The sequence below is a fragment of the Salvelinus sp. IW2-2015 genome, linkage group LG18, assembly GCF_002910315.2.
Source record: "Salvelinus sp. IW2-2015 linkage group LG18, ASM291031v2, whole genome shotgun sequence".
NCBI classification, from domain to species: Eukaryota; Metazoa; Chordata; class Actinopteri; order Salmoniformes; family Salmonidae; genus Salvelinus; species Salvelinus sp. IW2-2015.
Window position 1 is genome coordinate 55496628 of NC_036858.1, and position 17632 is coordinate 55514259.

The 17632-nt window shown below is 41.6% G+C and overlaps 1 protein-coding gene across 2 annotated transcripts in view; it reads left to right on the forward strand.

The window, feature by feature from the left end:
* Positions 1 to 361: 361 nt before the first annotated feature.
* Positions 362 to 17632, forward strand: part of LOC111977456 (ras-related protein Rab-37) — a 30362-nt gene continuing 13091 nt past the window's right edge. For both annotated transcript variants that reach the window (XM_024006892.2, XM_024006893.2), the window contains exon 1: positions 362 to 614. In XM_024006892.2, the coding sequence (XP_023862660.1) occupies positions 456 to 614 (159 nt within the window). In that variant the 5' untranslated portion in view covers positions 362 to 455. The remainder of the gene's footprint in view (positions 615 to 17632) is intronic.

Consider the following 17632-nt stretch of genomic DNA (forward strand, 5'->3'; position numbering starts at 1 on the left):
TTATGGTTATGGTTATGGTTATGGTTAGGGTTATAGTAAGGGTAGGAGTTAGGGTTTAGGGTAGGGACGTCCCAAGGATCCCTGTTAGCACTGACCATTCCCCAACCTCCTCCTCGCACTCCCCTCCTCCTCCTTCAGAACTATCCATGGTGCTGAACACGATTCGCTCTGACGTTGATACACTGTCACGTTGTGCGTTGTGCTGGCTGTAGCTGTATGGTACAGTCAGCCTCCTACATGTCTTACATGTAAGTCATTACAGAGAAAAGCTGTGGGCAACATGCCTGGTATTCGTGTTGGGGGTTTCGTGGTTTCACACAAAGAAAAGTAGGAAGAAGGAGAGAGACAAGGGGAGAGAGAAATAGATAGTTGTCAGGAAATTTCTGCCTAATTTTCTAAGGGGGCATCATTGATTTTGGCATTGTATCCTGGTCTGTCTTAAGCGCTTCGAGAGGATGGAGACGATGGAGTCCATGGAGCCGATATCTGCGCACTACACCACGGCATACCCGGAGATCCACCCCGATAGCGCCTATGGATCTACGGAAGGGGAGGAGAACCATTCACCGTCTGCCCCCCCAGCGCTTTCATACGACGAAGAATTAATGCATAAGGTAGGAGGATGATTGGATTATTGTCTAGATAATATCAAARTATGTTACTTGTTGATTTTCTCATAAGACGAGGCTATACACTCAGTTATCTCTTATTGATTTCAGTCACGTTAAAATAGAACTCGTAATGGTTCAGCTCTTTGGTGCCACATCTAAATAACAGTTGTCTTGACCTGGCGGAATAGCACTTTGAATCGTCATTGGGCATTCCATGGTACTGAAACGCTGTTCATTGGGCTTTCCATGGTACTGACCATCGCAGCAGGAGAGAGTGGATGACGATGTTTCCAAACCAAAGCAAACACCTGTACTGTGCCCTCCCCGTCCCCGCAGTGTTTCGGTTCGCTGCCAGTACCAGCTCATACCCTGTCCAAATAACCTCACATTAACTAATCAGCCTTCGTGCTGAGTCCACAGCTTCAGCCTGGTCTCATAGACTAGACGTAACATAGTAAATGTAAATCCGGGACACTCAAATGAGTATGATATGTGTAATTACATAAGACAGAAGGTTACTTAAGGCAAAAACTAAAGTAGGGTGGTATAACGCGAATGTCTAAGAACCCAAAGGTAGGGTGACATCATTTAAAATACCCAAATGTGGGACAACAGGACATTGATTCAGTGTTTATTTTTTTATTTTTTTATTTTACCGTTATTTTACCAGGTAAGTTGACTGAGAACACGTTCTCATTTGCAGCAACGACCTGGGGAATAGTTARAGGGGAGAGGAGGGGTAGGAGTTAGGGTTTAGGGTAGGGACGTCCCAYGGATCCCTGTTATGATCTAACTTTACTTAACAAGCACCATTGTAAGAAGTGAAGTGGCGTAGTGAAGCTCTGTGCAGAGAATTTTGGTGATGCAGAAAGGATAGACCACATGTGTGGCAGCTTTATGAAAATCTGGGAATATTTGTCCAAAGAAACATTTCTGGTTGGTCTCAGGAAATGTTAAAACAGGGAGACTTTTAAAACAGGATTGAATGAAGTAGCAGCAAATATGTTGAATAAGCAACTAATGAGCACAGAGTCCTCCCAAGTTTGACGAAATTACTTAAAATTTTTCAGTCTAATACGGATATTTACCTGCTTTTGTAGCTCTTCATCAGAACAACACGTTTCACTGCACTAATCTGATATGTGCCAATATTTTTWTATTTTTTAAACACAATTTTTTGTAAGTAGTTAGGCCTACTGTCCTCTTCAAGTATAGCTGGAACAACTGTTATGGATATACTGACAAGTTACATGTCTCTCCGCCCTAAAAATGGGAGTCGTTGTCCACAAAGTGGCACTGTGTGCTGTCTAGTCATCTAAACCTCAAGTAGCAAATAAGTCATACATTTTTTTGTTCTCCAAATTCAACACTCTCTCATTGACTGCCATTAAAAAACTCCTTGCTTCGTGGGCAAAACAACGAAAAAACACCACCTGCTTAAGGGAAGCATATTTTCTTCCGAGTTGGGCCTCTCTCTTCCTCTCTGGCTGAAATTGAGTACCACAGTATGAGTCATAATACCTATAAAACCTAGCAGTTAAACAAGGAAATGGTTCCAATAGTTTTTCCACCGTTCATTTTTCCATGGGGGATTTTTTAATGACTTCATATAAGGTCTGTGTTTCGTGTAGGCTTACCCTGTCTTGATGTTTTGATAACCATGTAAATCTCTCTCGGACAAGGTAACTTTTATCAATATATTTGCCTGTAATTACCCCCCKAAAATAAAATGCTAATTAGCCTCTAATGTGGCTATCATACAGAACTACAGATCTTGTCGCAAGCTTTGAAGTCATCACTCAAGGCAGTGTTGCAGGGCGGGAAAAACCTCAACATTTCTCCACGCTAAATCTCAGGATCAAGTAGCAAGGAACCTACAAGTAAAGTCAAATATAATAACTGGTAGATATTATAGTTTTTTGTAGTTTCTCGTTTAATTAATTMATATTGTGTATTTATCATGTGCACTGCTGTTTAGCATCTTTCAAATAACCTACCTTAGCATGTTTTATTACTAGAATAGTTTAAATTACCCTGGCCTTTGTAGCTAACTAGCTAACCTTAGGTAGGTCTCTCCGTCGATCAGAAGCAAGGGTGGTTCTGTGCTATGTAACCACGACTCCGGATTGTAACCACTACTCCGATAAGCATGCATGTGTATTTTATCATTTTCCGACCTCTGTAAGCGAGAGGCATCGCTGGAGCTGTGTGATAAGGTAAGCCCTGTTTGRTAGCTGCTAATAAACTATTTTGGTTAGGTCAAAGATCTGTAGTTAGCTAGGTGCTTATGAAAATTTGCTAGATAACCACCGACTGTAGTTACGTGTACAATGCACATTACCTTCCTTACAAGTAAAAATAAAACCAGCAMTAGCTAGCATAATGACTGTGTTGACCTTTTTATTGACAAGTATTTAGTGAGCTAGCCAGCTAGTTAATGTTGGCTCACAGTTTGTGTAGTCATACTTTTTCACATTAGCCCACCAAGGACCTGATATTTAGCTAGCTAGTTAACGTTAACTCATCGCTTCTGTAGTCAGACTTGCCAGCTAATGTTAGGCCATCACCATGACAAGSATAGTTGATTAACTAGCATGTCACCACTTAGAAAAGTCTGACTACACGAACAGTGAGCTAATGTTAACTAGCTAGCTAGCTAAATATCACCTYGTGGGCCAGCTAGTTAGGCACCTTGGTTGGCTAGTTAGCGACATTAGCTAAAGTTAGTTAGCTGGCTAGCTACCTTACATAGGACTTGTGGGCTCAATGTTTTCCCATACAAAACACAGAAACGGTTTTGTTCCACCAGTGCATCTTGTTGTTCATGACTAATCAAATATCCCTGTGAAGTCAGTTAAACATGTCAACAGGGATGTAAATTAAGCTATCCCGAGGCTAGTACTTTTCAAACTGGCCTAGTAGACAATGTGCCAAACTAGCCTGACACAGAAGTGAAATGGATAGTAGAAAATGTGCCAAACTAGCCTGACACAGCAGGGAAATTTTGCCTTTACAAACATCGCATGCCACAGATTTTGGACCTAAATGTTACACGGGCTAGTAAAAATCGTGGTCTGCTGGCCAATGCCCAAAATCCTTATATTCCATCCCTGCATGTCAGTCCCTTTCACACGATCCCCCTGCCGATCCCTGTTGGTCCTCCTCAGTGACCTCACAGCTGAAGGTTTAAACTTTCTTTTGAGAAGTCTGTTGGTTATGGTACTTAAATATAAATGTTACCATTTTAGAAATCAACCTATCTAGCTAGTAAAAGTAACTTTTGTTTGTCTTTCAGACTGGCAGACTGGAAACCCAGTGACAACACTTGGGTCTGCAGCTGCCATTTTCAGTTGGGAAAGAGAAATGGCCCTGTATTTTGCAGAAAAGGTAGCTCATCCACCGTGCCAGAAGAGGTACATCCAGACACATCCACCATGGCAGACAATGAAGTTCCAGGCCCCTCGGCCGCTGAAGAATGTAGGAGACTGCTGTCTGCACAGTTGCAGAATGTTCTCACTGAGGTACATCTTGAGGAAACATTAGCACAGTTGAAGGTTCTACAGGAGAATCAGCTGTATACCTGCAACTGGTATTCAGCATCACAGCTGTCTGATAAAATACTTAGGGTGGAAACAGAACTTCCAGATAAAGGCATGTTCAACATCGTAGTTGAATACTTTGAACGTTGCAAGGACTGCGTTGTCTACTTTGCCAAGTGGAGGGTTAAGGTGGTGTCATTTGAGGATCAAGTGTTTATGGCGCTTATGAAGTTGTGTCACAGCTACACCAAATTGCACCTGGCTCAATTATTCCGTTGTAGTGCAAGCACTGTCAGCAATGTTACCATCACTTTAATTCACGTGACTCACAAGCTTTTTTTCATTATCACCATGAAGACTGTTCCAAGTCGGGAGAAGAACCAAACGTGCTTGCCTGCGTCTTTTCAGGGGTCCAGCAGAAACTGCAGAATGGTCCTTTACTGTACTGATAAAATATAACCTATTCTGGGAGGAGCCTAGTGTGTGTGTGTCTGAACAATATGGAATATTTTTGGAATAAAACCTCAAGGTAAGACAAAAACGTATTTGTGTGCAAAAACTATTTACAAGATATTTACAAATGTTCACTGTTGCAGTGCCAACTTTGGATGCATGTGGCCCTTGAAATAATCCGCTAGTCCAGCAATACTTGTCTGCCAGAGGTCGTCACGCTGGTTGGGGATGGTGATGGAAGCTTTGGTGGTCCACAAAACGAAGAAGCAAGTGTCCCTTCCAGTGATGTGGAGCTTCCCTTCGACCTGGTGCCAGTAAGGATGGTCTCCATGTAGGCGGTAAGACCCTCCCTCCTCCTGGATATAGAAATCCTTCGACTTCACTGCCTTTTCAATGGTAAGGTCCCTTGCACCATAGGGACACTTGACCTCCACTACTGCTGTGGTGCCCACCAAACCATCTGGTGAGACACCCAGGATCCCAGACCCTGTGACCAAAAACCCTGACTCCTGCACATCCATCCCTGTATCCATTTTGAATGCCTTGATGCCCTCCTCTTCATTATCTGTACCCCACTTTACAGACAACACCCCATCCAATGACTGTGATCTGAGGACCCTTTTTAGCAGCGATGGAGTAACTGGCAGCCAACCTCCCRCTCCTTATGGTGTACTAGTTTGGTTTGTTGCGCTGTCCTACAGTTGCCTGCTGTAGAGCCTCCTGCAGTTCCACCGATAGTGCCATGCCAGCCAGGATGCCTGCATGCCCCAGGTGCCCTTTTTTAAAACAATATCCAGTACAGACAAGGGTGACAGGGAGGGTAGCGGTTGTTCTGGCTCAGTTTCAAGGAGACATGCCATTCCAATAAACCTGCCCCAGAGACGGTTCCTTAGCTTGTACTTTTCGGCCGGCTGCAGGTCCTCAACTGACTGCACCTGGTTGGGCACGGCTGGCTTCCTCCGCTCGCATTCCACATCCGTACAGCCGATATTGTGAACCGCAAAAATAGCCAATGCATCTGTATAGCTACACTTATGAGCTCCACGGGGGCATTTGCATTTGGTAGAGAGAATCCCCTGGTCACCTATAGAGACCTGCCAAGAGGAAGGATGTTAAGTGCCACATGCCTTTCAATACATGACTTTGAACACCTCGAAATACATTTGTTGTAAGAAATGTGCTATATAAGTTTCATTTGATTGATGACATTACAGCTGTAGAATATTTCATTAACTGTAATTTTCATATGAGGACAAGTGCAGTTTTTCCATAAACTTTTAATTGATAACTTGGGATTTTATCACTTGACATATCACTCATACAGTGGGAAGGATCCTATAAATCAAGACAGTGTGAATGCATGTACCACTCTGAATAAATAAATACTGTGCCTTTGAAGATTTGTCTCTGGTCATGTGACTACAATACAGGCTGGATGTCTTAATGCAACCGCTGTGTCAGATTTCAAAAAAGCTTTACGGAAAAAGCAAAAACCATGCAATGATCTGAGGTTGGCGCTCAGAGCCCAATCAAGCCATACAGGTACCCGCCATATTGTGGAGTCAACAGAAGTCAGAAATAACATTATAAATATTCACTTACCTTTGATGATCTTCATCAGAATGCACTCKCAGYAATCCCAGTTCCACAATAAATGTTTGATTTGTTCAGTAATGTCCATCATTTATGTCCAAATAGCTACTTTTGTTAGCGCGTTTGGTAAACAAATCCAAAGTCACGGAGCGCGTTCACTAAAAGCAGACGAAATCAAAAAGTTCCGTAACAGTCAGTAGAAACATGTCAAACAATGTATTGAATCAATCTTTAGGATGTTTTTAACATAAATCTTCAATAATGTTCCAACCGTAGAATTCCTTTGTCTTCAGAAATGCGATAGAACAGAGCTCYCTCTCACATGAACGCGCATGGTCAGCGCATGTTCAGCTCATGATAGACCTTACTCAATCCCCTCTCCTTCGGCCCCACCTCACAGTAGAAGCATCAGACAAGGTTCTAAAGACTGTTGACATCTAGTGGAAGCCGTAGGAAGTGCAAAATGACCCATATCCCACTAGGCGTTGAGTTGAAAACCTATAAACCTCAGATTTCCCACTTCCGGGTTGGATTTTTTCTCAGGTTTTTGCCTGCCATATGAGTTCTGTTATACTCACAGACATCATTCAAACAGTTTTAGAAACTTCAGAGTGTTTTATATCCAAATAGACTAATAATATGCATATATTAGCAACTGGGACTGAGGAGCAGGCAGTTTACTCTGGGCACCTCTGGGCACCTTTTCATCCAAGCTACTCAATACTGCTCCTGCAACCATAAGAAAGTTAACTTCTTATGGCTGCAATCCCGGTAACGGGATCGATATGACAACAGCAGTGAAAGTGCAGGGCGCCAAATTCAAACAACAGAAATCTCATAATTAAAATTCCTCAAACATACATGTGTCTTATACCATTTTAAAGGTAATCTTGTTGTTAATCCCACCAAAGTGTCGATTTCAAATAGGCTTTTCAGCGAAAGCACCACAAATGATTATGTTAGGTCACCACCAACTCAAAGAAGAATTCGCCATTTTTCCAGCCAAAGAGAGAGTCACAAATAGCACAAATAGAAATAAATGAATCACTAACCTTTGATGATTCTCATCAGATGACACTCATAGGACTTCATATTACACAATACATATATGTCTTGTTCGATTAAGTTCATATTTATATCCAAAAACCTCCGTTTATATTGCGCCATGTTCAGAAATGCCTCCAAAATATCCGGGAGAAATTGCAGAGAGCCACGTAAAATAACAGAAATACTCATCATAAACTTTGATGAAGATACATGTTTTATAGAATTAAATATACACTTGTTCTTAATGCAACCGCTGTGTCAGATTTCAAAAAGCTTTACGCAAAACACAATATTCAATAATCTGAAAACAGCGTTCACCCACAAAAAGCAAGCCATACAGTTACCCGCCCAAATTGTGCAGTCAACAAAACTCATAAAAAGCATTATAAATCTTCACTTACCTTTGCTGATCTTCGTCAGAATGCACTCCCAGGACTCCCACTTCCACAAGAAATGTTTGTTTTTTTCGGTAATGTCTATCATTTATGTCCAAATAGCTATTTTTGTCGCGTGTTTAGTATACAAATCCAACGTCAGGGAAGCGCGTTCACTAAAACCTGCCAAAATGTCCAAAAGTTCCGTAACAGTCCGTAGAAACATGTCAAACGATGTATTGAATCAATCTTTAGAATGTTTTTAACATAAATCTTGAATAACGTTCCAACCGGAGAATTACATTGACTTCAGATGAGCGATGGAACGGAGTGTGAACGCGCATGGTCAAAGAATGGTCACCTCATGGCAGACCTGACTAATTCTCCTCTCATCCGGCCCCCCTTCACAGTAGAGTCATCAGACAAAGTTCTACAGACTGTTGACATCTAGTGGAAGCCATAGGAAGTGAAAACTCATCCATATCTCGCTGTGATTTCAATGGGAGCTTGGTTGAAAATCTACCAGCCTCAGAGTTTCCACTTACTGTTTGGATTTTTCTCAGGTTTTGCCTGCCATATGAGTTATGGTACACTCACAGACATAATTCAAACCGTTTTAGAAACTTCAGAGTGTTTTCTATCCAATACTAATAATACTATGCATATATTAGCAACTATGACTGAGGAGCAGGCCGTTTACTCTGGGCACCTCWGTGCACCTTTCATCCAAGCTACTCAATACTGCCCCTGCAGCCATAAGAAGTTTTAAGGAGAAGTGGATCTAAAATTCCATGTATAACACTTGATCTTTGATCAACGTTTATTATGAGTATTTCTGGAAATTGATGTGGCTCTCTGCAAAATCACTGGATGTTTTTGGAACTACTGAACATAACACTCCAATGTATACTGAGATTTTTTMATATAAATACGAACTTTACCGAACAAAACATACATGTATTGTGTAACATGAAGTCCTATGAGTGTCATCTGATGAAGATCATCAAAGGTTAGTGATTAATCTTATCTCTATTTCTGCTTTTTGTGACTCCTGTCTTTGGCTGAAAAAATGGCTGTGTTTTTCTGTGATTTGGCGGTGACCTAACATAATCGTTTGTGGTSCTTTCGCTGTAAAGCCTTTTTGAAATCGGACACTGTGGTGCGATTAACAACAAGATTACCTTTAAATGGTATAAGATAGTTGTATGTTTGAGGAATTTTAATTATGAGATTTCTGTCGTTTGAATTTGGCGCCCTGCACTTTCACTGGCTGTTGTCATATCGATCCCGTTAACGGGATTGCAGCCCTAAGAATGAACAAAGTCAATCATTCTGAATGTCAATAGYTTTTTAGATTCATTCTCATGAATGACAACATTCTAGAACTGAGTTATCACTCATCTGAGTCTGGTATCCGGGGTAATTTAGTAAATGATTATATCATTGATTAAGTATCTCTTTCCTTGTGGACACAGGATAAACTTTATCCCTCATGCTGGTCCTGACCAAACCGATAAGTTTCCCCTCACTATAGCTGCACTTCTCCACATGGTCATACRTATTGTGGTCTTCTCCCCTTTTAATGCTCTTATGTTCATTCTTGAAAAATGCCACATGGTCTGAACTTGACACTAAAGTCGACATACTGAACAAACAATTATGTTGGCTAAGTAAAACAAAATCATTTTTTTTATCTATTGCTTTGCTAACTTGCTAGCTAAAGTGTAGTCTGTGACTAGCTAAGACAGAGAAACCAGATGGAAGAAGTTCAACACTTTATTCAATTAATTTCAATACAGCACATGGATTCATCATGGATTGGGCACAGGACTCTGATCGCGCTGGTGAATGGTAGCTGACGATGTCAGCTAGAGATGAAGTGCAGGAGCTTCCTGCAGGAATTTGTAGTTTTGCTGAGGTCTTRTCGGTTGCTAAACTCAGCAAAAAAAGAAATGTCCCTTTTTCAGGACCCTCTCATTCAAAGATAATTCCTAAAAATCCAAACAACTTCATAGATCTTCATTGTAAAGGGTTTAAACACTGTTTCCCATGCTTGTTCAATGAACCATAAACAATTAATGAACATGCACCTGTGGAACGGTCGTTAAGACACTAACAGCTTAAAGATGGTAGGCAATTAAGGTCACAGTTATGAAAACTTAAGACACTAAAGAGGCCTTTCTACTGACTCGGAAAAACACCAAAAGAAAAGATGCCCAGGGTCCTTGCTCATCTGTGTGAATGTGCCTTAGGCATGCTGCAAGGAGGCATGAGGACTGCAGATGTGGCCAGGGCAATAAATTGCAATGTCCGTACTGTGAGACGCCTAAGACAGCGCTACAGGGAGACAGGATGGACAGCTGATCATCCTCGCAGTGGCAGACCACGTGTAACACCTGCACAGGATCGGTACATCCGAACATCACACCTGCGGGACAAGTACAGCATGGCAACAACTGCCCGAGTTACACCAGGAACGCACAATCCCTCCATCAGTGCTCAGACTGTCRGCAATAGGCTGAGAGAGGCTGGACTGAGAGCTTGTAGGCCTGTTGTAAGGCAGGTCCTCACCAGACATCACCGGCAACTAGGTTGCCTATGGGCACAAACCCACCGACACTGGACCGGGCAGGACTGGCAAAAAGTGCTCTTCACTGARGAGTAGAGGTTTTGTCTCACCAGGGGTGATGGTCAGATTCGCGTTTATCGTCGAAGGAATGAGCGTTACACCGAGGCCTGCACTCTGGAGCGGGATCAATTTGGAGGTGGAGGGTCCGTCATGGTTTGGGGCGGTGTGTCACAGCATCATCGGACTGAGCTTGTTGTCATTGCAGGCAATCTCAAAGTTGTGCGTTACAGGGAAGACCTCCTCCTCCCTCATGTGGTACCCTTCCCGCAGGCTCATCCTGACATGACCCTCCAGCATGACAATGCCAACAGCTATACTGCTCGTTCTGTGCGTGATTCCCTGCAAGACAGGAATGTCAATGTTCTGCCATGGCCAGCGAAGAGCCCGGATCTCAATCCCATTGAGCACGTCTGGGACCTGTTGGATAGGAGGCTGAGGGCTAGGACCATTCCCCCCAGAAATGTCCAGGAACTTGCAGGTGCCTTGGTGGGGAAGTTGGGTAACACCTCACAGCAGCAACTGGCAAATCTGGAGTATTTAATGCAGCTGGTGGCCACACCAGATACTGACTGTTACTTTTGATTTTGACCCCTTTGTTCAGGGACACATTTTTCAATTTCTGTTAGTCACATGTCTGTGGAACTTGTTCAGTTTATGTCTCAGTTGTTGAATCTTATGTTCATACAAATATTTACACATGTTAAGTTTGCTGAAAATAAACGCAGTTGACAGTGAGAGGACGTTTCTTTTTTTGCTCAGTTTATTTAGGATTTAGCATTTGTTTTAGGTAATTGAGGCGAATATATTGATATATCTCCCCTTGTCCGAGAAAGAATTACTCGGTTATCAAAATGTCACGCCACGGTAAGCCTACACCAAATACACACTTAATTTGAAGTGTTTGTYAAATTACCTATGTGAGAAATGAATGGTGAAAAGACAATTGGAACCATTTCCGTGTTTGACCACTAGGTTTTGTGGGTATTATGACGTGTCCACTCTGGGGGACTKTTTAGGCTGAAAGGATTTCAGAAATATGATTGGTTGACGATAGGCCTATGACATTGACCTACGTCTCGTCTTGTGCAGAATATCAGATCTCAATAACAATTGGAGAAGTGTTTAACATCACCATGGCTACCACATCTTTATGATATAGGATTGTTTAGTTGCGGGACAAAGGACCAAAATGCGTGACTGTCCCGCACAATCCGGGACATGTGGTCACCCTGTCCAAAGGTTTCATGTTCGAATCTCATCACAGACAACTTTAGCATTTTAGCAAATTAGGAACTTTGTAACTACTTACAACTTTTTAACAACTTTGCAACTACTTAGCATGTTAATTAACCCTTTCCCTAACCCAGGGCCTTGGGACCCCACAGGGTGCACGTTTTGGTTTTTGCCCTAGCACTACACACCTGATTAAAATAATCAACTAATCATCAAGCTTTGTAGTGTTAAGGCAAATACCAAAACATGCACCATTTTGGGTCCCGAGGACCAAGTTTGGGAAACACTGCCCTAACCTTAACGTTTACCCTTTGACCTAACTCCTAACTCTAACCTTAACCCCTAACCCCTAGCCTAGTTAACGTTAGCTAGGTGGCTAACGTTAGCCACCTAGCTAACTTTAGCTARAACAAATTGGAATTCGTAGCATATCATACGTTTTGCAAATGTATAACATGTACAAATTTCAGACTACAGTTCAATCCAGTTTAATTGGCTGCTGCAGTTGCATCAATTAAGTTTTGTTCTAGGTAGGCCTGGCTACGTTTCATTATATTTTATCAGTCGTCTGGACTGGCCTAGTTCTTTTCACTGTTGTGCCGCTCTGTTAGTACTGTATATAGGTCAGAGTAGGGCACCATTGCACTGCTTTCATTTCTCTCTGAAATCAGGGGCAGGGAGGGAGCCCATTGATAAAAAGGTTTGTATTACAAGCCAATGGCTGAATGACCGTAGACGTGGAGTCATCAGTGGGTTTTAGATCTCTCTACACAATGCTAAAGAAGGATTGTAGTGGTCAGTCCCTTCTGTAGTAATGGTCCTATAGCTTTCTAATTAGTCTGAATGACCTTATTGACAGCACTCTCTACAAGCCCCATAGGACACACACACACACCACACACACACCACACACACACACACACCCAACACACACACACACACACACACACACAACACACACCCACACACACACCACACACACACACCACACACACACACACACACACACACACACACACACACACACACACACACACACACACACAGGTCTGAACTGTCTGTTTACTTATGATCTTGGAGGCAGAAGTAATACGTTTCAGTACAACATCCTGCTCCATAAAGACATCTGTGTTTTAACCCTCTCTGTGACTCAGCCTTCACATTGACTCATACCCTATTCCTGATCTCCGCTACAGTAAAGGTCCACTGCATATTTGACAGGATTGCCCAATTCCCAACCAACCTTACAGCCCTTACCCCTATGTACTTGTGGTGATCTGACTGGGTTGGTATTGGCCATATGAGAAATATTCCACCTAGCCTATCAGTGCAGAAGGAATCATGCTCTCTGATGTAAGACAACAGGGTGTGTGATGACAACTCAGGCCACAGATAGGACACTTAGGGAATGTGTGTGTGTTTGTGTGTATGTATGTATACAGTGCATTCGGAAACTATTTAGACCCCTTGACTTTTTCCACATTTTGTTACGTTACAGCCTTATTCTAAAATTGATTAAATTATTTTTTTCTCATCAATCTACACACAATACCACATAATGACAAAGCAAAAACAGGTTTTTAGAAATGTTTGGAAAAAATACAAAATCAAAATATAATTTACTTAAGTATTCAGCCTTTATTCAGTACTTTGTTGAAGCATCTTTGGTTGCGATTACAGCCTCGATCTTCTTGGGTGTGACGCTACAATCTTGGCAGACCTGTATTTGGGGAGTTTTTCCCATTCTTCTCTGCAGATCCTCTCAAGCTCTGTCAGGTTGGATGGGGGGTTGCGCACAGCTATGTTCAGGACTCTCCAGAGATATTTAGATCGGGTTCAAGTCCGGGCTCTGGCTGGGCCACTCAAGGACATTGAGACTTGTCTGAAGCCACTCCTGCGTTGTATTGGCTCTGTGCTTAGGGTCATGGTGTCCTGTTGGAAGCTGAATCTTCGCACCCCAGTCTGAGTGCTCTGGAGCAGGTTTTCATCAAGGATCTCTCTATACTTTGCTCGCTCATCTTTCTCTCGATCCTGACTGGTCTCCCAGTCCCTGCTTCTGAAAAACATCCCCACAGCATGATGCTGCCACACCATGCTTCACCGTAGGGATGGTGCCAGGTTTCCTCTAGACGTGATGCTTGGCATTCAGGCCAAATAGTTCAATCTTGGTTTCATCAGCAGTGAATCTTGTTTCTGATGGTCTGACAGTCCTTCAGGTGCCTTTTGGCAAACTCCAAGCAGGCTGTCATGTGCCTTTTACTGAGGAGTGGCTTCCATCTGGCCGCTCTACCATAAAGGCCTGATTGGTGGAGTGCTGCAGAGATGGTTGTCCTTTTAGAAGGTTCTCCCATCTCCACAGAGGAACTCTGGACTCTGTCAGAGGCCTCGGGTTCGTGGTCACCTCCCCGACCAAGGCCTTTCTCCCCCGATTGCTCAGTTTGATGGGCGGCCAGGCTAGGAAGATTCTTGGTGGTTCCAAACTTCTTCCATTTAGAATGATGAGGCCATTGTGTTCTTGGGGACTTCAATGCTGCAGAATTGTTTTGGTTTCATTCCCAGATCTGTGCCTCGACACATTCTGTCTCTGAGCTTTATGGACAATTCCTTCGACCTCATGGCTTGGTTTGTGCTCTGACATGCACTGTCAACTATGGGACCTTATATGGACGGGTCTGTCGCTTTTGAAATCATATCCAATCAATTGAATTTACCATAGGTGGACTCCAATCAAGTTGTAGAAACATCTCAAGGATGAGCAATGGAAACAGGATGTACCTGACATCAATTTTGAGTCTCATAGCAAAGGGTCTGAATACTTATGTAAATAAGGTATTTTGTTTTTTATTTTTAATATGTGTGCAAAAATGTCTAAAAACATGTTTTCGCTTTGTAATTATGGGGTATTGTGTGTAGATTGATGCGATAAAATATAATGTAATCAATTTTAGAAATAAGGCTGTAACATAACAAATGTGGAAAAAGGGAAGGGGTCTGAATACTTTCAGAATGCAAGTGATGTGTGTGATTAATGGCAGACACTCACAGTCTCCTAACAAGCCCCTCATTAACCACAGAGATAAATGAACCATAAGTGCTTGAGAGTGGATATACCTCGTGTTGGTACACACACACAACACAACACACACACACCACACACCCACACACACACACACACACACACACACACACACACAACACACACAACACCCACACACACACACACACACAAACACACACTACACACACACACACACACACACACACACACACTCTTCCTGTTTCTTCCACTGGTCCGTGACGAATTTCCCAAACATTTGCATCTGTTCCAGCTAATTGCATCTGAGTCTCCGGGGGGATATAATGCTCCATTTCCAGCAAACCCCATGTTACCACAGAAAAGCTTTGCTCATAATCCCCAACAGACTTATTGCGTCCTCTTCCCCTCACCATACTCCCCCTTCCCTCCTTTCCTGTCGGCTTCCCCTCAATGATGTAACATGACTAGAGGTAGGTATATTATTTAAAACTTTTGAAGTTTACCAGTAAATCACGAGAATTTTGGTATCTTTCAAGGATTTATGTAATATTTCACAAGACATCTAGTGGCCCTTTTGMGTACTTCAGATGATCATAGGTGTCTGTACTGTAAGTATCTCTGGTCCTCTGTGTGGCCTTATCACATGTAAAATATATGAAATAATTAAACAAGATGATTTAAAAATAAAAAKTATTAAATTACGAAGCTGTAAAACATGATCCTAAATATAAACCATCAACTTAGGGAATATCATTGGTGTTTAATATGAAGGTTTCAGCATTAAATATACAGTACCAGTCAAAAGTTTGGACATACCTACTCATTCAATGGTAGAATAATAGTGAAGACATCAAAACTATGAAATAACACATATGGAATCATGTAGTAACCAAAAAAGTGTTAAACAAATGTTATTTCATATTTGAGATTCTTCAAAGTAGCCACCCTTTGCCTTGATGACAGCTTTGCACACTCTTGACATTCTGTCAACCAGCTTCATGATGTAGTCACCTGGAATGCATTTCAATTAACAGGTGTGCCTTGTTAAAAGTTCATTTGTGGAATTTCTTTCCTTCTTAATGCATTTGCGCCAATCAGTTGTGTTGTGACAAGGCAGGGTTGATGTACAGAAGATAGCCCTATTTGGTAAAATACCAAGTCCATATTATGGCAAGAACAGCTCAAATAAGCAAAGGGAAAAGACAGTCCATCATTACTTTAAGACATGAAGGTCAGTCAATGCGGAACATTTCAAGAACTTTTAAAGTTTCTTCAAGTGCAGTTGCAAAACCATCAAGCATATGACTGTCTTGGTGGACCATTCTAGCTTTGTTGGTGATGTGGACACCAAGAGCTTGAAGCTCTCAACTGCTCCACTACTTGCCCTCAGACCGTACGTTCAGTCAAAGTATAGATACGCTTTAATAAGGAAAGTTACTCTCAAATCTTTCTACTTAAAAGTTGTTTAGTAAGTCTGCAGCAGAGTGGCATCGAGGGTGTTCTTCTTGATAAGTCGTGGTGAATTGACATTTTCCTGACCTCTGCGCAGCTCAACAATGTAAATGACTACTTGGAAAAAGGGTATACAGGGAAAAATGATGAAAATAACAATGCGAAAGTCAAACAAAGTACATTATTTTCTTTAGGAAATGTCAAGGAATAAGAAAGGTAAAGTAAACCAAGTTGATACAACAAACTATAAATACAGTACAAAAGCTAACAGTTACCAGAACCCACAAAATAAACAATTCTACACAAACTGCACAGCTTCTAGACTTGACAACATAGAAAAATTATATATCTAAATTAATTACACAAAATACTCAACCAAAAATTACATATCACAAGCAACTTCGTAAAAAATATCCTGTAAAAGACTTTGCAACCCTAAAAATGATTAACCCCATATTACCCAGTGGGAGGGTGCTGAGGACACATAAAAGAAAAACAAACACAAGAAAGAAACGGAACTAATTAATAAAACAAGTCACGAGACGGAAGCAAATGTAGTTGTCATAAAGAAACTAGCAATCCCTGGAATATACAGACAATACACCAGAGCTCTGAACAAGACATACACCGCTTCACAAGAAATATGAGAAACGGAAATGCACCAACCACCAAACTGAGAACCAGTCTATAAAAAAAAAAAAACCGACTAGCTTGGAAGTGTGACGACACAGTAACCGTCAAGTATCGAAGACGCACTCTGAACTGCTCGATCATCCTATATTATAAAAATCAAAAACTTAATTTTGAGGGAAATAACAGAACCAATAACCTTTAAACTTAATTAATTTCGATATACCTGTTCACGAAAGCTAACTAAAAGCAGCAATAATCCCTCGAAGTGAACGAATGAAGCTTTTACATTTCAAAGCAAAGTGTACATTACATGAACTTCTAAAAATTGAGAGAAAAAAGAATCATGATTCATTAGAAAGCAAATTTACCGAGAAACTACATACTTACTCAATGCGTTTCCTGAACCAAAAGCTCAGCCTTGTACCATGAGGTTGCTAGCAAACCAACTCTAGCCAGGAACCAACCTAACGGATCACGAGAGACAACTCAACGTACGTATTTTACAAGTACTACTAAACTCTAAACTTGAAAACAACAAAATGCTGAAATAATCATGGCCTACTAAACCTTCAAAGCTGCAATCACTGCGACCCTATTCCAAACTAAACTATGAAAAGAGCTGCTTACTGTACTCAAGGCCACTAGCCTCATTTTGCAACATAAATAAAACGGACTCTCTCATCCACCGAGCATTGTTCCTAAACTACACTAAAAGTGGCAAGTAATCAAAGCCTCTCTTGAAAAAGCCAAACTTGACTCCAGAAAATATAAAAAACTATCCAGCCTATATCGAATCTTCATTCCTCTCACAAAATTTAGAAAAGCTGGTTGCGAGGCAAACTCACTGCCGTCTCGAAGACAAACAAGTGTATACAAATGCTTCATCTGTTATAGACCTCAATTAATAGCACTAGACTAGACTTTGATAAGCCAAGGATGAGGTAAATACTAATTTAATAGAGCCATACAGACCGAGGCTCATTGCACTCTTGTCCTACAGTGCAATAACACATAGGACCTAACAGTGCTGA